This window comes from Siniperca chuatsi, linkage group LG18, assembly GCF_020085105.1.
Source record: "Siniperca chuatsi isolate FFG_IHB_CAS linkage group LG18, ASM2008510v1, whole genome shotgun sequence".
Classification (NCBI taxonomy): Eukaryota; Metazoa; Chordata; class Actinopteri; order Centrarchiformes; family Sinipercidae; genus Siniperca; species Siniperca chuatsi.
The window spans coordinates 6,362,194-6,383,651 of NC_058059.1; the positions used below are offsets into that span (position 1 = coordinate 6,362,194).

A 21,458-nucleotide genomic window follows, 5' to 3' on the forward strand; every position below is an offset into this window, starting at 1 on the left:
AAGGGATCACTGCTGTAAAAAATGCCACTTTTTTTCGCTTGTTTTAAGAAAATTTGACTTTTAGGACTTAACAATTGACACAAATTACTTGGTAAGATGAAGATTTTTGCAGTGTTTGCACTACAAAATGTTCATCTACAAAATACACTACAAATAAATGTAGTGGAGTAAAAAGTAGAATATTTCTCTCTGAAATGTAGTGACGTATGCAGAACAAAATGTAGCGTACAAGTACCACTAAAATGTACTTAAGTTACTTTCCACCACTGTACTATAAATCACAGGAGGAAGGCAAAGCAGGCATTTTAGTGCACAACCACGTAAGAAAAAAAAAAAATTTTTATTCTTTTGCAAGGCATTCACGTTTACCCAGAATAGGAGAAATCAAGAACACTACATCATCAATATTAACCAGATGCCATAATGGGCGTCTATACCATGTGTGCATATTTACACACAAATACAATAAGGGACCACACACATACAAGGCTCTGCAGGATGTCAGCTCTGTTCATCTAAAGCTACCACCAATTACACTTTAATAGCTTTGGTGAAAATCAGAGAAAACTTTAAGTCCTTCATTTTTCCACCCAAACTCAGCATGAAAAGTGCTTTATTAAGGTTCAGAATACTTTGAATCTTTTCCAACATCTTACAGTTCGTAAACAACTGCCCAAAACCAACCAGCAGGGTTTTTGCAGAGCCTATTAGCCACCAGGTCAAGCTCATGATACGAAGCTTACAATTCACACTTTTGTATACAAAATAACTGAGAACTGAACAGGAAATAAATGGACTAAACACTCCATTAGCAAAGTTTTTATGGTATAGTTCATATTTTGGAAGAAATAAATTTGGTAGAGTACTTCATAACATTCAAACCACTTGCTGCAAAAGGTAAAATCGGCTCTTACAGATAAGAAAACAGTCAATATTCAAACTAAAAAACAGAATTTGATCAATTAGTATGACTGTAGTAGGGGCATATAATTCCATACTGGCATTAAACATGAACAATGAAACCTTGACCATCACACATGTACTTAAAGCCGAGAGCCCAGCAGGTATCACTAAAACTACTGCTGCACTCAGCCAGCAGTGTACAGACTCAGTACCAAAGTATTGATAAATCCATTCACAAGATGATCTCTTCAGGTTTGTGTGCTCAATAAGTCAGTCTAAATTTAACATTTAATGGTGAAATAAATACATTTCCTAGATTTGATGCTAAGTGTATGCCAGACAACATCCCACTTTAATACAGTAACTAAAAATAAAACAATAAGATGCAATTAGTAGTACACAAATATCCTGCTGAAATACATTCTCAGATGGCGTTTGATGAGCGAAAGCGGCGAAATATGTGTCTTTGCAAACAGTGTAAAGGCAGTGAGCAATGTGAAATGTAAGACCTGGATGTAAACTAAAACAGTTCAGTCAGTTCTATATGGTTATAAGTCATTGTCAGCACATATTACAAAACATAAATTGATCATAAGCAAACTAGCCAAACAAGCCAATGTGCAACAACAACCACCAATCAAACTTAAGGCCAAAATTTCCACAACTTTTTAAATAATCTAATATTCTCCTGTGAGGTTAAGTAATAACTGAATCAGGACATCACAACAAAAACAATGTTATTCACTTTCATAGTGATTAAAAAACAGGGACAACCCTTAAACCCTTCTGAGATGTAGACTTGAGTATGCCAGGTTTGTCAGTAATTAGAGAATCTTCAAGTTAATCAGAACAAATAAAATCAGATCAACTCAAAAAATGCTTGATATAAGTTTAACCCTCTTTCCTACAGCAAGAACTACCTTATATCATTGGTAAAGGGAAATTATATCATTGGTAAAATTAAATCAGTCAGTGGATGACTGATTTAGCGGGCCAGTAAAATAATAATGACTTTTGTCATGGCACAGCAGGTAGCTTGCACTTTGGAACTAACACAGTTTGACATTGCACAATATGAAATCCCCTTTTTGACACATCTTAAAATAGGTTCACTTGTGAGTTCCGTCCGAGGGGCAAAAACGTGTGATCACTTCTAAAAAACAAACAAAAAAAACAAACAAAAAAACACATAAAAACAAGATGAACCGATGTAAAAATAAATAGAAAACAAAAATACAGAATACAGCGAGAAGACACTTGCTGCTCAATGCTGCACACAGGTTATTTCTAATCTTTTGGAGACAAACTGAAAGAATGCACCAACAATGCACAACATTGAAAACTGATCAGTCCACTTAAGTCCATTAATCAGTACAGACGGGTGCTATTGTTTTACACTGTATCTTGTAACCTTGAATTCCTTGCTTTCTGACATCATGGAGCTATTGGTCATTGAGTTGAAGAGCCAATATGGATAGAGTTGAATTCATAGCGTCAGAACTAAAGAAGTCCACGGTCACCCAGTGTCGACCTCTCACCTCCACACACTCCACCTCTCGTGGAGACCCCGCTCCTTTTGTCTTTAGGCAAGAGCCTGGAATGCAGAAAGGGGGAGAACACTCTAAAAGGAAAGAAAGGAAGGAGATGGGGTACTTTGAATATGTGTGTGCATAAGCGTCCAAAGATAATTAAAACAAAAGCAGCATGAGAGGAACACATGAATATCCACTGAAAACAGCAAAGAGAAAATACCAAGGAACAGAAGGCAGACGGAGAAAAAAGGGGAGGAAAAGCCCCCCCCCAAACAAAAAGGTACAAAATGGTGATAAAGTAAGACAATAACAAAGCCAGGCTTCCAAAGCCAAAGAACAAAGCAACGATGAAGGTGGACAGAGCCATCCTAAAGGCATGCATGAAGAACAACACACATCCATACTGTTCGGCTTGCCGTCCGTCACTCCGCTCACGGCGTGCAGAGCAGCGCTGCTGCTGGTGCTGCTGCAGACACAGTGAGGGTCGGGACTGACTGTGCTGTATGGTCAGGCCAGAGGCGGACTGGACCAGGCGTCAACTAGACAAGAAGAGATTTCATGACAAGAGACCTGTGTCATGTTGTTTCCTGGCCAGGTAATGGGACAACCTGGGGAGAGTGGGGAGGGCAGGGGGAGGAATGGGTCTCAGACAGGGACATCGGAGATAAAGAGGTGGGAGTATGGTAAATGTTCAGTGCCTCAACGGCCCGTTGCTCTGGGTTACGGAGTCAGAGATGTTCAGGAAGGCAGAGCGCATCAGGTTGAAGGATTTCTCAGAGAGGGATGATATGTCCTCTGACGTCATCCCCTTTGTCTCAATCTTTGGAAGGATCTTCAATCTGATGGTCCCTGCGGAGGCACAAAACTTCACTGTTACAAGTCTCATCAAGTAGCTTTTTGCATAGAGATACCGATGGCACACACAAGACTGTATAGACTGCTTTCAGCTGAAAAAATTAGGAAAATCGAGCCAAGTTACCTGATTTGAACTGTTTTTCTTTCCGTAGGTAGAAATTGCTGTAGGAGGAGAAAACGATGGGTATGATGGGTACCTGAAAAACAAGGGGAAGCAATCAAGAGAGGACCTAAGGTGAAGATCAAACACACTATTCCAAATATTATCATCAACTCTTAATTCTCCTGTTAAGCACACAAATCTAAAGTAATTTCACTCCTAAACTTTTCATTTGTCCATTTTATTTCTCCTAAGCATGCCAAAAGATGAGAAACAAAACAGACAGAAATGCTTGACTGAACCAACGTCTCACTCACTCACACACACACACACACACAAAAAAAAAAAAAAAAAAATCAGCACAACACTAGCGATTTCCATCTCCTCCACTGCTGCCAATAAAGGCTGCTCTCTTGAGGCACCGAGTGGATCACGGCTTTGCTGCTCTTGCCCACAGTTACCGGCTCATGTGACAGAATTTTAAACTCGGCGATCGGATGTTTCATGTCGAAGTGCACCGTGGGAGTCGTAGTTAACCTAGAAATTTCCCTCTAAGATTCCATCGTAGTATGCCTTGCATCGGCACAACTGCAGCCACAACCATTACCCAGCCCAGCAATGTCACGCTTAAAATCACTGGGTGCTACTGCCAACTGGTGGTATGTAGGCTGTATAGCTACTCAGGCACACAAATCTCCACACATATTTGCAAATCGCCACAGGCATTTGCAGATCTCTGCCACAGCTGAAGTGTAGCAAAAGTCCTGTGTAAAAAGAGCCAATTGAGAGGCCCGCCTGTGTTGTAACTGACGACTTGTCTGTATTTCCAGCTCTTGGAGCTTAATACTTTAATATCGATGTATGTGGTTACAGATTTGTCTACACATTTACAGATCTATGTACGCATTTACAGATTTGACTACGCATTTACAGATCTATGTAAGCATTTAAAAATGTGTCTACCCATTTACAGATCTATGTAAGCATTTAAAAATGTGTCTACACATTTACAGATCTACGTACACATTCACAGATCTGTATACACATTCACAGATCTATGTTCGCATTTACAGATTTGTCTACGCATTTAGAAATCTCGATACACTTGCAAATCTGAATACAGATTTGGAGATTTTTTTATTTTTATTTATTTATTTATTTACACATTTACAAATCTCTACAAATGCACATACCGATTCTGAATACACATTTGCAGATTCCTGTACACATTCACAAATCTCAGTACGCATTTAGAGATTCTCTTGCACATTTACAAATCTGATTACGCATTGAGATACAGTTACACAACCCTCCACTCACATTTGTAAGTAGTTCTGCTACAATAACGGCCCCATACGAGTGGCCCTTCAACAGGACTGGCTGAGCCAAACGTGGCTCCCCCTGGGGGCTGTCCTGCTTCCACTCAATCTGGCCGGCTGGGTACAAATGGAAAGGCTGTGCTATAACTCAGCAGAACCAAACACAGAGAGATAGAAATAGTCTATGTTCACACAGGAATTGTCTGAAGTGTAAAGCAAAGCCAACAGGGAAAACCAAAACACAGATTGTATTCTCCAGACCTCAAATGAAGTCATTCCGCCACCTCACACAGACACACACACACACACACACACACACCACAATGTCAAATCGAGTATGTCTATTAACATCCAAACACTATTGTTATAACATAAGCACATATAAGCAGGCTCTGAACTGTAGAGCTTACAGAAAATATGAATGTGTTTGTTAACAAGGAGCAGCAGGGCTTTATTTTTGTAGCCTCCCAGCCTCAGTGCATATCTGAACCAAACTGATATTAATCTTTAGCAGCAAGTAAAAAATGGGCTCACAGCTATAAACACATACACACACTGCAACAGTTTTGCCTGGGGTGAACCAAGTTGCGGTTTCTGGCTAGATCTTATTCATACAATGTTTTTTTAATTAGTTCCACCTGCCTGACCCGAGTGTGTGCTACGAAACATCAACTCAAGAACAGAGACCTCCCACCTGCATGCATGCAGAGATAAAGCTCATAAACACAATATACAAACTATCACAATTTAAGTGTTCATGTGTAAACAAACCAAACTATTCTGACCATTTCAAAGCATTCCTTGCTAATAACTCTGGCTGATTCAGTGCTGTCTATGCATGCCATCATCTGTATATTGGATATGGTTAAATCATAATGTTGCCTCGTGCCATATATGGTGGGTAGCTCCCCCATGTGTCTAGAATCAGCACATTGCTGGCAACATTACCCCTCACTCTTTTAGGAGACAAGCGTTGGCAGAAGTCTCCTGGAACACAGCCAGTATCATCAGAGCCAGCAGGGTTAAGTGAATGAACAAGATGAGGGTGTGCATTACGGTATGTGAAATGTTGACTGAATTTACATGTATACATAGGATATGAATAGGGTAGCTTACACTTGCTCTACTCAGTACACAGACACCCCGAAAAGAGAGTGAGTTTTAAAGGAGATAAGAGAATAAGTACTCACTTGTGCCTGCACTGCCAGGTGGAAAGCCCCTTTTTTGAAGGGCAGCAGGTCGCCTCTCTGGTTTCGCGTTCCCTCTGGGAACACCCACAGACGAATCTGTGGAGATAAAAGGACAAGGGTTGAAAGGGAAAACGGTGATTTAATCATCCCATGTCATCCCCAAGGTGTCAAAAACCAGAAATGTGACAAATTGCAAAAACAAAAACAAAGAAAACCCACCAAAAACTTCTGAAAAGAGTCAAATAATCTACCCTTAAAAACCAAAAGCATGAAGTACTAGTTCTTCAGGGAGGTAAACACTACAAACCATTTTTGACTGTAACTCAAACTCAGATTCACCGATAAAACGGTATCCTATGTCGACAAGACTCAGATTACCTGGTCGTCCAACATGGTTTTGGCAGCGTCAGTCATGACACTCTTGGCATCACTTGTCTTCTTGCGGTTGATAAAGACGATGCCGCCCAGCCAGCAAATGAGACCTACTGTGCCAGCGTAGATCAACTCCTTCTTGGCAATCATGGTGCAGCGGTCTGGTAAGATCTCCATCAGGCCTGAGAAACAGAGGATAAGAAACTTACTCATCGGTACACAGTATTTTATTTTAACAATGTGCGATAAATGAGACACAAATACTTCATAATTAAAATGTGCTGTAATCATTATCTCCAAGTTAATACATTATTTTAAATAAAGTCATGTCTGTCACTTATGTCTGAATGAGTACAGTATGTGACCACGAGCATGAGAAATAAGACTCAACTAATGAATAAGCTTAGTTTTATAGCATATGAATTCAAAGTAGCAGCAAAGGATAGACATTGAGGTGCTTAGTAATTGAAGATAATCCAAAATTTCTCACGTTACTCGAATAATGCCTAAATAAAAACTGCAAATCTAGGAACACTAACTAAAATATGGCTAAAAATAGTGCTACAAAACATGTGGGATTCACTTTTTTGGAGATTGCCTTTACATCCAAAGTTTATCTTCTATCCAGGTAGCGAAGTATGAATAGAAAATCTTAATTATCATTTTAAACTTTGTTGAGATTCACTTTGAAACTTAAATTATAACTTGGCATTTCTAAAGCAAACATAAGCACTAAAAACTCAAAAAGATGAATTATAAGAAAACCTGTACTTTTGTTCACATAAGCAGTTTTACTCTTTAAGTTTGAGAAATAAGACATTTTAATAGAAGACATTGGATAAATTGTCATCAGGTAGCCCCTATCCTAATATCCAGTTTGACTGCTTTACCATTGGCCATCAAGCCTGAATTATGTAATCATTTGTTTGTATTTTCCACTGAAGATTTGAAGGGGGGAAAAAAACAAAAAAAAACTAGCCCTGGTAAAATGCATAACAGTCAACAACTGAGACACCTTGTCTATAAGGGGGTGTGTTAAATGAAGTCTCTAACATATACAGTAGCAAAACAAATGACTAAATGCATCTTCCATGGGCTCAGTTTGGGATGAGTTTTGGCCTTTCCATCATATCTCTCTATGGGCTTATCAAAACCTGGATTTCATCAGGTATAAAGTCTGCTGATGTAATACATGTGATGATGGTAAAGACATTTCACTTTATTGATGGGAGTTAGCCCCATGAACAGCGCTTACATTATTATGAAACCAGACATGTTTGATTTACCTTCATGCAAAGACAGATGGTGCAGAAGATAGAGCAGTCCACACACACACACACACTATTAAAGAAAGGAAGTCAAAGTGTGTGAAATAAAGGATAGCAAACAGCAGACCATGTAGATGAGTCTATATTAGGGTGAGTAAAATGGAGCAGACAGAACCAAAATTACATCAGAAAGAGTGCTTGAAACCCAGCCCTAGCTATGGAGGTGTTCTTTACGGTCGTATCACATCAGCTCTAGGATGAGCAGCTATTAATGGCTGGGTGTAGCAGTTGGCATGGCAACTTGGACGCCAAATCAGACCCATGCTGAGTTTTCTCAGCACTAATTAGATGCCTAGTTCTCACCCTGGCCTCGAGCCTGCACTCATCACTCACCAGCACTGATGGAGAGAAAACATACCTCTGCTAAGCTAGTGCCTTCAACACCAAAAAGAATGAGGAAATGGTAAAATAAGACACACCCGCATATGCAAAGTCTTAGACAAACAGGAGAATCTGAATCAGAAGTTCAAGTAGATGAAACAACAAAACCTTTCTACAACGTGCTCTTCTGTTTACACTGATTTTTATTGGTATCTAGTAAATTTCTAACAAGCTTTTAATTCAGAGTGGGTCCTGTGAGGTGTGAGAATCAAAAACTTAAGCGAAGATTGCAAACAGGCTTACATTTATACAAAGAAACAGGGACATCAGAAAGAACATCATATACTGAGGACAGTATGTATTATAATAGCCATGAGAGGAGAAGCAGCAGTTGTGGGGAACGAAGCAGAGACTTTAGCAACTTACAAACAGAGGAAATGTAGGATTCCTCCCCTAGGGCGCTGTCACCTCAAGATGGGTGGAATCGTGTGCCAAGAGGCTGGGACCAGCCTGTGCACCAACAAGGGAAAGCCAAGTCTAAACCACGGCTCCCCCCTTTCTTTTTACAACCAGTCATAACTGCACATTTCTATTATAAAACCCTGTATAATGTTAAGAAGAGCACTCTTTCCTAGGATGTTGGCTACAGACTAACAGCTTGCTGACTGTGGTTTACTAAATAGAAAAGATCGTTGTACAAGATATGTTTTGATCCTCCAATACTTTAATAAAAGACAAATTGAGAAATAGACTCTCTCTGGACTGTTCTTCCACAAGCAAACGAACGTGCTGACAGAGGCCAGTGATGTATTTATTTTTTACTGGTGTATGTATTGATCAATGTGTTATTCTATGATTGTCTGTGCCAAATAAACTACAAAACATGATGTTAAAATACTTTCTGTGGTTACACAGTACTCTGCTGCAATTAATTCTCCATCTTGTCAAACACCCTTTGTCAGCACAAAGCTGACATAATCGTTTTAATCTTTTTTTTACATTTATCTAACTTTTAGCAGGACTATTGTTTCACCTACACTGCAATCTGTCTTAGCTACCACAACCAGGAAAGAATACGGAGGAGTTTGAAGTTTGGATGACAGGCATTAACATTTTGGTCAAATAAGTTGTGGCCCAGGTGTGCAAGGTCTGTGCTTACTTTCCCTTACTGAAGTGGGAGAGGTATTAAGTCCTGGAGGGTAGGCAGGGTGGCACCAATGTTGTCTTCAGCAGTCCCGATTGTTCATTGTTTGAGTCTGTTCTTATACTGTTTGGTGGCCGATCCAAACCAGACTGTGACTAACGACCAATACACAGAATCCAGCTGCATCACATTCTGGCTCCGTTGCAGCTTCCTCAGACATCCTGCTCTCTGTGAGCACAAATACTGTGTTTTAATGCAGCCGAATTTACAATACAGTTGTTCTCATTTACATATTTTTATGTTGTCAGACAACGGAACGAGTGTGACATAGCTGCAACTGAGCTGGAGCGCAGCCAGAACTCGACACAGACGGATGCTGTGTACATTCATCGTAATGAATAGACTGAAGGTTGAACTTCTGCTGAGCCTTTCTTTAATTATGGACCCCTCCCCTTGTTTTCCCTGATAGCTCTGAAATGAAGCACGGGGCAGCAGAGACGGAATAATACCTGTTAGTTCCATTGCGCAGAAGCAGCTTGTCCATTTTATTGGCCAAGGAGTCAAGATTTGCCACGTGTATACTTGGGAGTGGATTCAGAAATCCCCCCCGTTGGAGCTTAACCAGCGCAACAGTACACTCCTTTCATCCAGGACTGCTGCTCCTTCAACTTAAATGTCCAGAAAACTCCCCGAGTGTGTCAAATCTGGTGTCAAACTGCTTAGGGTGAACTGCTGCAAGTACATCACCTCTTCCCTGGTAAATCTGATCTTATTTGAGTCGAAGAAGACGAGAGATAAACACAAACAAAACAAAAACTAGTGCTGAGGAAAAGCTGCCATTTGCACAACCATCCTGCATCATTATTAATACGAACCAACAAAATATTTCAGTCAGTCTCAATATTGTTTCAGCCTCACTTTAATTATGCAGGAAAACATTTAATACAACAAGTTCCAATGTTGGCAGCTATCTAAACATCTGATAAGTGTTCAGTTTCAAGGGTATTTCAGGGTTCACACATACCGGGCATCATGGCCTTTTTATACTTAGTCCCTCCAGTGTTTGAACAGTGCAGCATGATAATGATAACAGAATATAGATGTTAACACCCTCAAATTAAAGCTGAAAGTCAGTACTTAGCACCATAGTCATTGTTTAATTTCAGAAATGTATCACTGTCCAAATATGTATGGACTGCATGCAATGTAAGTTTTCTGCAAGCTGACGAGAGGGAAAATTACACTGGTCGTTTTGAGAGTGAAATCAATGTCAAAAATATTTATCTTCATACATATTAGTAGTACTGTACCCACCCAAAACATCCAGGGAGCTCTGGTGGTTGGAGATGATGACATAGGGTCCCTGTGTCTGCAGATGCTCCCAACCGCTCACTTCAAATCGAAGACCCAGGAAATACTTCACATGACGAACCATGAAGCGGATAATCCTGAGAGGAAAAAGGTTAATTACATTCCTGGATAAGTATAGGTTACTGTTCACAGTCATGTGAGTGCAGTAGACTGCATATTCTTAACCAGAACCCTATGTTGAAAGGTTGGAGGTAACAGTGGAATGTATAAAGCCTGTTAAATACTAGGGGTAAGAATGCCAGCTCAGCTATTTAAAATTTGACCTAAATCAAGACAATAGACAATATAGGCCTGACCGTCTTAAAAATACAAGAGATCTGGTAGATTAACCATGTACAACATCCCCATTAGCGTCGCTTGTTTCTTGGTTGGTTAAATAATTGCATGTAGTAGGTACAACGGTCCAATAAGCTTTGAGAAAGAATGTCCTACCATCTGCCTGTCTGCCTCTAGGGAAAAAAAAAAAAAAAAAAAAAAACAAAAATCAAAGTTTACTCTAATTAATACTTTGATTTGTCAGGATCTATGCTCTTAAAAAGTGGGGTGACATTCCACAGCAGTGGATTGGCAAGGCACAATTTGGTTTCTTGTTCAGTCACTCACTTTCAGCTGAGTGGGGGTAAATGGTAAATGCATACTTTATTTTACCAAATAGCCTATTCAAAAAAGAGGCTTTGAACACTTTTTACTATTTTCCAAATACCTAAAATAAAATAATTATAAACAATATGTTAGACATTAGGGCTGAAACTAACAAAATGTTTCATCTATCTGCAAATTATTTTCTCTATTTATTTTTTGTCTAAAAAAATGTCACAAATGTGAAAATGCCATTAATAATTTGAACACCTCAAGGCAAATTTCTTGTTTTATTCAACCAATAGTTCAAATTCCAAAGATATTAAGTTTCCTATCTTATGGGCTATGACAAAGAAAAGCATAAAATCCTCACATTTGAGAGGATGGAACCAGTGAATATTTGTCATTTTTGCTTGAAAAAAGGAGGCAAACAATTGCCTACTTGCATTTAGCAGTTATGAAGCAACATTAGCATTAATTTGATGTATTTCCAGCCATCGGGCAAATCTAAGTCAAATATTCACCTTTCTAGCTCTGTTTAGGTCTCAATCAATGCCTGAAAAAAAAATATCAACCAGACAGTTGCTAACTTTCTGTGCTGTTTGCAGCTAGGAGAGTAGTGTACGGTGGATTTATCAGAGCTTGTTTGCTGACAATAGCTGTGTGCTGCTGCTGAAAACGGTGTTGACATGAACAGCTGACTCTCAACCTTACAGTTAATTGCATGGACCAGAACAACCAAAACAATATGCTTATAGAGGCTAAAAAGCTCTGTGGAGTTACACACTTGTTTATTCTCTGTAACTGTGGCACAATGATTGACACTTTCAGATTACATACAGTCATTTAATTTCATGTTAATGTCAAGTTACGTAATGATAACTGTGTTAAGTTAAATATTCCTAAACCTGATGAAACATAAAAACACATTTTGCCACACTGCCATTTCCTCTTTATACCCTTTCTGTTCAGGGTGTATCTTTTGGCACTTATAAAACTCGACCTTTGTAGAGACAAAGATGATAACAGTTCTGAACTCTGTTAAGACATATCCAAGGTGAACTCTGCCCTGACTTGGAAGTTTCAATGTTATTCTAAACAACCAGCTCCAGGGTGACGCCCATGTCACAATCTGATCACGCAGGTTCACATGCTTTTACTTCCATCAAATGGGATCCTTTTTCACCAGACACTCACACATCCTTGATATTTTCTCTTTGGCCCCTGTAACACTTTGAAAGCGTCAAAACACAATGAGTATGGCTGCCAATTTCAGATTTATCAGAAATCTGGTGTTGATGTGTAATGCTGGAAAAAGAGCCTTGGCCTTTATGTCCAGGCCAATTCCACACAACAATCAGCTACTTAGCTCTCCATTTCTAGCCATTATCTGATCATCATTCGATTCGGACTGATCTCTTTTCCCTCTTGGAGCCACATAATTTAACTCGTACATGAACAAAAATGAACATTTTTCTAATATCATGTCAATTTCTTCTGAACAAAAAATACTGACTACCCCTAAATAAATACATTTGGTGTTCTGTTCCTTCTATTCTAAACTCAATAAGTCTGAAATATCCCTGGACAAAGCAAAATATGAATCTATTTGAATAATATTAATCTTCCCAAACTTGCCCAGGAAGATGTTGATAAACTAAACAGATAACTCTGAATTAATTGAGTAAGGCATAAGTTGATATGAAGAAAGGGAAGTTGCCAGGATGGAATGGGATCCCCCCCCAAGTTCTACTTCAGCTTTTGGGACTAATTAGGGCAATAATTTTAGCCATGCTTTACTCATATTTCGACAGAGGGTCCTTTTCAATGATTTGAATACAGCTTTAATTGCCGTAATACCCAAACCTAATAAAAAGGACCCGACCAATTGTAGCAATTACAGTCTTGAACCACACACCAAAGCTTGTTCACAGTGACCAGACAGTATTCCTAAAATCTCAACTGTCGTCAGATAACATGCGTCAGCTGCTCCATGTGATTTATGCTGCAAAAGGACATCGTCTCTCTCTGTGCGGTATTAAGTCTGGAAGCAGAAAAGGCCTTTGACAGACTAGAATGAGAAACCCTGAAACGCTTTCAATTAGGTCCCAACTTCATCAAATACATTCAACTGTTATGTAATAATCCTTCTGCAATGATACAGAAATGGTATTATATCTGCAAATCTCGTTCCTGTAGTCAGGGCTGTCCCTTAAACCCCTCCCTGTTTATTTTATTATTAGAGCCTCTTTCACAAACAATTCACCAAAACCATCATCCACATCACTTTCAGTAACACCACTCACTCACTCCATATCACTTTTTGCAGACAACATTTTGTTGTTTTTCGATAAGGCAGTTGTCTCAATTCAACGTGTTTCACTTTTGCTACGTTTACATAAAACAGCAAAAACAGTTGATCATACAAAAAGGATGTTTGCCATCTACATCTAATTAATATCTGAATTTCCTTAAGCAGCAGCTAATTGTAGAATGTAGAGATGCTCGAAAGGCATGATGTAGGATTTCTCTAAGATCAGAAAGCTAAACAAAATGAACTGTAGTGATCCTGGAATAACAATTTTCTTTTAAAATTACTTTTCGGGGCGCCCCGTTAGCCTGATGATTATAGCACATACCACATAACCACAACGTCCATGGTTCGACTCCCAGCCAGGGGACCTTTGTTGTCATACCCCTCTCTCTCCCCATGTTTCTGGTCTCTCTATAGACTGACTGTCAAATATATATTAATATGAAATATTAATTAAGGATGCAAATAAACTGAGTGAGTCTGTAAGTGATTAAATGATAAATACTAAAAACAAGAACACACAAGAAAAAATTCCACTCTGCTACCATAGAAATGTCTTAATGATCACACATCTGCACTTGCATTTTAAAAAGGCAAGACAAACTAGCTATTTTTCCTGTGCAACACACCAAAGCTTCTGTTACACCACCAAGTTGAATGACCTTCCCTCTCAGGGAAAACAGAGTCACTCCCCATCTTCTGTCTCAGCCAGAGAAATGATCATGTCAAAAAATACCTCGTGTCCCTTCCTCATCAGTGAATCATATCCCCTCTCAAACTTCTTCCTCCTTTCGTTGTTCTAATATGATCTCATTTTAAAAATTTCAAAATTAACAATCTCCTTGTAATTTAGGGTCTACAGTCAAACTTTGCTTTTCTGTTTGTTATCTAGAGGCCCATGCCTTGCAACCTATGGGAGAAATTTGAGATGACTTAGGGGTTTATGGGTGCAATAGAATATATGGTACTTGGATCCAACAAATGGTTTTTACAAGGGAGAGATTAAGGCTGTGTGTTATTTTGGGTCAACAAGAGCCACCTGTCTGAGGTTGTAGATTAGATGGAAGAGAAGTCCCGGCCTCCTCCTGTTCTGATAGTTAGACACGAGTTAGACATCAGTTTCACAGTTGTCTCCTAATTTATGATATATTACGATGATTTTGCACTATAAGAGTTGAACGTATTTCCATGCAAAGTTAAGTACTGCGTCGGCTGTGCCCATGTGTACATGCTGTCTCAATGCTTCTCTGTCGACAGATCTCTTTGTAATAAATCCATATATTCATGTAACGACAACCGGGGCTCATAGTTATTCTTTTATTCAATTGAGGACATCTCTTCAGTACAAGTTTTTCTTCAACACAACCTTGCATTAATCTGAAGTTAGAGCATCGGGTAAATACCTAGAAAGTTACATGCATATAAACTGTAAATTAAATAAAGCCAACATGTAAAAAAAATTAGACAACTTCCAGCTTTAGTGCACAATGCATGCTGCTACCCCCCAAACAAAATGTTGGAAATAATGGGATCTATGTTTATTGACAGTGTGCAACAGTGAATGGATACAGTAATCAAACATTTCCAATCATCATTTCCAATATTCTGTTCCAAAGGAAAGGAAATTAAATGATCAAGGCTCTTACTGTGGTAATTCTCTGTGGTTACGCTCACTATTATGGGATTGAAAACAGCAAAGCCACTTAGTACATTATAATAGCCTTAATTTCACCCTGATGCCAGAGCTGATTTTTTTTTTTACCCATTCACTGAGGATTTACTGGACATCTTCTGGAAAGGCAGCTTAACTGCTGTAAATGAGGGGAGCAGGGCTTTGCAGTTTTTATGCCACTGTTTGGTCACATGAGTCTGATTTGTCACAAATGAACAAATGACTTTTTTTTTTTTAAACATAATATTTTTGTCTTGTTTTGATGTTTCTGAATTTGTGAAAATGTTTTGGAATATTATGGAAAATAAACAAATACAATTCAAACTGTAATTTCTACTACTACTACTACTACTACTAAGAGCTAACGGAGCTAACAGAGATGATACTAAGGTGTATGTACCAGAATTGTTCATCATAATACAGTAAGTACAGCAGGTAAAAAAGTTGAACCAGGGAGTAAGTTTACAGATTTTAATGGAAGTTTCAAACAGACACTTTGGGTTGGGTTAAAAAAAAAAAAAAAAATCACGTGCCTTAATTTTCCCTTCAAATATAGTAGATGACATGGTTAACTTTTTTCTTTTTTTTTTTTTTAAATGTGTCTGATTGGTTTTTGTTTGCAATGCCCAATGGAGCACATAGCTGAAGGTGTGTTGACTAGAGTCCTAAGAACATAATTTAGCAATTAGGCTAGGAAGTAAGATGTTGTCATAGGGGAAGAGGGGGGGTGACATGCAGCATGGTAAGGACTCAGCCTTGGTACATGGGGCGTACTAGGTGAGCTAACAGGGCGCCCCGATAACCTTGACCTTTAAACTGAAATACAGTCTTTGGGTTATCTTTCGACACAACAGTGCAGTGATAACACGCTACGTCTAGAGCAAAAGCAACTGGTTATGCAATCAGTGTTGCAGCAGTTGTAAGGCTGCTCTAGGGCTGCCATGAGTAGTTGACGTAATCGATGACGTAGACGCTGAAAATGTGTTGACATCAATATTTTTAACCAATGCATGGTTCTTCGTTGTTTTTCTTCAATATCACAAAGTAATTGCTGCGTCATGACAACAGTGTGCCGGTGCTTATTTGTGCCAAAGATACTCTTCAGACCGTAACTGCCGTTAAAAAATCTGATCTGTTATCAGCATAAATTCAATACAATGTGGCTCACAGATAAAAAGGCAAGCCTGACCTGTTATCCCTTTGTACGAACAAACAAAGATACCAGTGCCGAAGCTAATGCAGGTGCTAAAGGTCAGAGGGTTGTTCGAGACAGGGACATCGTCACAGGATCAGAATGACAAAGCAGAGGAGTAATTCATTCAGAAAGTCAAGGACAAGAAAATGAGTAGTTTAAACTATGCAGGCTTTAAAGGTCAGTCACTCAACAATCTAAGTGACAACATTACTGCTTAGTCAAAGAGACAGCTACACTGGTAGTCTCCCACGGATGTTAAAAGCCATTACACAGTATGGAACCTGAGCTCAAGTAACGGTAAGAGAGAAAGCTAAGCCTCTGTCCCTTTATCTGTTGTCATGAGAGCCTGCCTGATAATTAAAGTTGGACCCGTAGCCAAAAGTAGCCATTCACATATGTGACAGGTAAAACTGTGTGTCTGTAGATTCTGCACAAACACTAAAAATAAATTGAAAACCAACAAGAGTGTTTCAGGAAATGCAAGCACAACATTAAAGCTGCAAGCAGGGATGAACGGGGCCACTGCACCTTCCCACATACCTTCCCAATATCACTTCCTGTGTCCGCTATGTGGCACTAGAGAACCAATTACCCACTAATAATACATCATGTTCCAGTATATCAAGTGTAGACCACATCCTGAAATTTCACTTCCTGTTTCTTCGCAAAATATCAAAATTCTACACCACAGAAACACCCTTCAATGAAAACTTTGAAGTCGAGCCAATTAAATCTGTAGGAGGAGGAGGAGTTAAAGTATGGAGCCTGTAAATAGCAAAAAATAGCCTAAAAGTGCACAAATTCAAAACGGCTGACTTCATATTGGGTTGAGGGTATGGGTCCAAGAAGCTTTTTTGTGTCTTGGGGTGATACACGTACCACCCAAATTTCGTGCATGTAGGTGAAACGTGGGGTGGGGGCTGCTTTTTTAAAACAAACAACAACAAAAAAAAAACTTGTAGGGGGCGCTATGGAGCCATTTTTCCACATGCCCAAGACCCACATCAGATTTAGATTTTCGCCACCTCTGACAAGTGTGCAAAGTTTCATGAGTTTCTGAGCACCTTTAACCCCTCAAAAATGCAATTCATTTGGGGGTTGACAAAGAATAATAATTCCTTGCATTACACTAGGGCCTCCGCAGAAGTCGCTGCTCAGGCTCTAATTAACAGTAAAATGAGTTCTATGGATGCTTTTGACTGTGGAGGTCTGTTCTGGTCCACGATAGAGGACTTGAATGTAACACAGTAAACTAAGTTAACTGTGAAGCAAGTATTCAACCCCAGAATTCAGGCCTTTGTGTATCCGTCTGACAGCAAATGTCTGTGACATGACTGTTCTGTCTATGATGAATCATAGCTCTTTCTGCCAGAGCCTGCTAGTGTGTTAAACATGCATCCAAATCCATCGCTATTCACTCCCTGTGTTTTTGTATATTTAAAGGATCCCCATTGGCTGATGCCATGGCAATCAGCTAATCTTCCTGGAGTCCACACTGTGCAAGGTTTGTCATGTTGTCACAGTCAACTGGTCAAGATAACCTTTGAGCTGACATAATGGTACGCTGGTGCAACATGACACCACCAACATAGCCAACGTGACTGCAAAACGGTTATTCCTAGAGCAGCGAGGCAGTAAGGTCTGCTGTTGTAACCAAGAGGGCTGCTGTCAGATCAAGGCCAAGTGAGGTTGCATTGAGGATGGGCCTCATAACTATTCAGTAACCCAACTCTAATCGGGGAGAACTTGCCATCTGGCATCTGTCTTTTCAAGGTAATTACTGGAATGCAGTCATTTGTGTCCAGCAATCCATCCTCACCGTCTAGGTTTAACCACAACAACAAAAATCCCCATGCTACAAAGTGGACACTGACACTAAAGGCGTACTACATTTCTGTCATAACAGGTATCAGTTGACCCGGCATGTGTGTGTGTGTGTGTCCAGTATAAATATCATATTTCCTCCAGTGGTAAGGTTGAGGGGTCATTTCTACAGAGCCAATATCTGAACCTACAGTTTGTTACTGACCATTAGAGAGCTGTAGAGGTTCTGAGTGGTGCTGTATTAGACTGCATTGCATTTAAAGTTGTTTCTACTATTCAGCCCCCAACATGTATGTTAACAGAGGTGGATAAGATATGAGAAACACCTTTTAGTATAATGTTCAACACACTACCACCACCACCATCTATGGCCTCAAGAATTGAAGCACCTCATTTATGCACTTTCAGCAAAAACTTGACATTAAAAGCTTCATAAAGATAGGCTTTACTGCATGCTATTGTGCTGGACTGCATATTTAGAGTGCACAGGAAGCATACCTTAAACGTTCACACTGACAACTCAGTGGATATAGCTACACTTCATTTCAGATGCATTATCAAAATTGTTTCATCAAAAAAGGAGCTCTGATGCCAGAACAAGCGAAACAATGACAGCCCTGTGATGTCCAGAGGCCATGCTTAAGCTATGTGTCAGGCGTGTGCCTGGAGGGGAAGGTATGTGAGCAGAAAATATAATAAAGATAATTACCGTTATTTAAGGCTAACTTAATATTGCTTTACCCTCGGGAACAGTCAGAACATGGTGCACTTCGCTAAGCACTAGGTCAGCTAAACATGAACGTAACGTTAAATATTAATGCTAGCATTCTTGTTTTCAGCTAACGTTAACAAATTCCTACTGCCAATGTGTCAGCGGGGCTAATGTTAGCATGTTCATGATTAAAAATGCATCAAGTATGTATTCATTTTTTGTTTTGTTTTCCTTTCCAATATCAGACAAATTGGTAGACTAGAAGCTCCCTGGCGTTACAGCGCTGTTATGTTAACATAACCATTCGCTGCAATATGACCGGTAATGTTGCTAGCGAGCGTAATCTGAGTGTTTAACATCAACCACGGCTGCTGCTGCTGGAAAGCCAGCTAGCAAGCTAACGCTGGCTAGCTGACAGACGTCGCTGCGAGCGACATTTATTATGCAAACAAACTCACCTCATGTTTTCAACGTCTCTGCCTCCGCTTTTCAATATACACAGAGGAATCGTAATCAGGGCCAAACACATCATCCAGGCGACGTAAAAGCACTTTTTGAAATAAAAAACAAACGTGCTGCTGGTCCACATCAGGACTGGTATCAGCAGCAGCGGTATCATCCACAGCACATCCATAGCGATCCACCACAGAAAGTCACTGTCAGCTATAACACGCGCGGTTTTGATGAGGAAGCCGCTAAAACACTGCCCAGCTACGGTGCAAGGGGCGCGACCCTGACAAACATTACACAGTCAGAAGTATTCCTCCCGGCGATGGCAATGCTTGTCTCTGGCTGCCCAAAATGTAACGTTGCTCATCTGTTGCTAAATGGCACCATGAGGTGGAGTCAAGTCGTCATCGGTTGTGTTTTTTTTATTTCCGGGTGCTGGAGCACTATGTCTGATGCATGGATGTATGGTCTGATGTCACAAGCAACAGCCTAGCAATTCTGTCGGTGCATGTTTATTTTAAAGCCTGTATGAGATTAAATTAGTAAAAGTGTCAAAGGATTAGTTACTGTACAATCATTTCCCCCCACAATCAGAGCTCTTGTAGGATATTGAGTTTTATGTGGCCAAACATCCAAATTTCAGTCTGCTATAATAGGCCTGGGTCATTATACGAAAACGTGCCATTTTGTGTCCCTCAGAAAAAAAAAGCTCTGTAAATCTTAATAAACCATGAAACAAATAAAATATTTTATAATTTAGTTTCCATAATATGTCTCAAAATATAAGAATAAATTAATTTCTGTTTCTTTTGTTTTTAAAGGATTTTAATCACATTTTTGTGCAAAGCATCTTGCAGAAATGTTGAAAATGGCCTGTCCCTCTGTAGGATTTTTCTACTTCTACTTGCTATCGAGGCCAAAAAAGTCAAACTATCATAAAAAAACATATACTTCTATAAAGCCTTAAGTGTCAGTTCATTAGTCATGAATGGATTTTATTCTTAACATGTGTCAAATAAAAAAAAAAATACAATTTAGTCGGGTCCCTAGGTTCTCGTCAACCCTGTTACTTTTTATGAAAACCCCTCTTTAAAGATAATGGACTTTTCCAAAAGTTGCATCAGTTCCAGGAAGTGACATCATCTGCCTTTCATGAAGTTGATGGTAGAAGACAAGGAAGTGTTCTCTTCTTTTTAATGAATTTTCTTTGAGTTTATGTAATGTCTGAAAGACAGGGACACGCTCATTGTGTCAGCCCTGTTACCAGAAAAGCATACGTTAAAAAGTTATTTGTACATATTTAAAAATTTACATATATAACAACATTTAAGCCTCTCATTAAGGCACATAATGTGGTGTCATTACCTATACCTCATGGCTAGTAATGGCCGCCAATAACCTTTTTCGTCAACCCTGTTACCGTCAACCCTGTTACCATTCCAGGGTAACAGGGTTGACGCAAGTATGCTTTTTGTGTGTCTTACCCATGTTGTATACCCAAGAAGGATTAAATCAAGGGCAACTGGACTTGGTACTTCCATATTTGAAGATATTGCCTCTCATCCAAGGGTTTTCTTTAGTTCTAAATGACTGAAAAAGTACCGCATGCAGAAATATGGACAGAGTGCCATTGGTCTTCCAAGAAGAAGGTGGAAGACTTTAGATGGAAATACACTTTCTTTCTCTCGTAAAGAAAAGCTCCGCATTCCAACACATATAAAATCAAGTATCAGAGCATTCTATGACCGGGATGATGTCAGTCGGGTCACCACTGGGAGAAAACAGACAATAACGCTAAACAAAGTAAAAAAACAGAAGAGATTTCTTGTTGATACACTGTTAAACCTTCACAGAAAGCACGGCACGTAGAAATACGGAAAGACATCTGGTCAAAACTTGTTGGGTAGGCAGACAGGAATGTTACATTAAGTGATCATTAGTGATCATTGACTTTTGTTTATTCTGTTAAGGCCAAACATGTTCAACAGTTAGCTTTTCCTTTTGCTCCGGTCCTGAGCGCCAGTACTTAAAACGTTGTTGTGGACGTAGTTGAGGACTAACGACTGTCTACTGGGCGGGAATGGTTAACAAAAGAAATCACTGCATCACCATTCACCTTCAGGATAGAATCAGGAAATGGCCACTCTGAAATGTCGATATGTGTCTAATCTTGAAACCCAATTTCTCTAGACATAAGATTTTTCACCAGTTTACTTCCTCCATGTTACAACACACTTGATCTATGATCTGCATTTTGTTTTTTATACTTTATAGTGG

General features: G+C 39.4%; 1 protein-coding gene across 4 annotated transcripts; it reads right to left on the reverse strand.

The window, feature by feature from the left end:
• Positions 1–321: 321 nt before the first annotated feature.
• On the reverse strand, positions 322–19,611 carry agpat2 (1-acylglycerol-3-phosphate O-acyltransferase 2 (lysophosphatidic acid acyltransferase, beta)). Of its 4 annotated transcripts, none has more exons than XR_006375613.1 (7): positions 19,190–19,607; positions 10,379–10,512; positions 6,278–6,453; positions 5,900–5,995; positions 3,415–3,487; positions 2,840–3,284; positions 322–2,497 (listed from the first exon to the last, which is right to left on the reverse strand). XR_006375613.1 is itself a non-coding variant. In XM_044175376.1 (6 exons), the coding sequence occupies exons 1-6, from the start codon at positions 19,363–19,365 to the stop codon at positions 3,127–3,129; spliced, it is 813 nt and encodes a 270-aa protein (XP_044031311.1). In that variant the 5' UTR covers positions 19,366–19,609; the 3' UTR covers positions 322–3,126. The 4 variants fall into 4 exon arrangements, 1 of the variants encoding a protein (XP_044031311.1); XR_006375612.1 differs by having other exon boundaries at positions 322–2,524; XR_006375614.1 differs by lacking the exon at positions 322–2,497 and adding an exon at positions 4,711–4,826 and having other exon boundaries at positions 3,242–3,284; positions 19,190–19,611.
• Between the last annotated feature and the right edge of the window lie 1,847 nt (positions 19,612–21,458).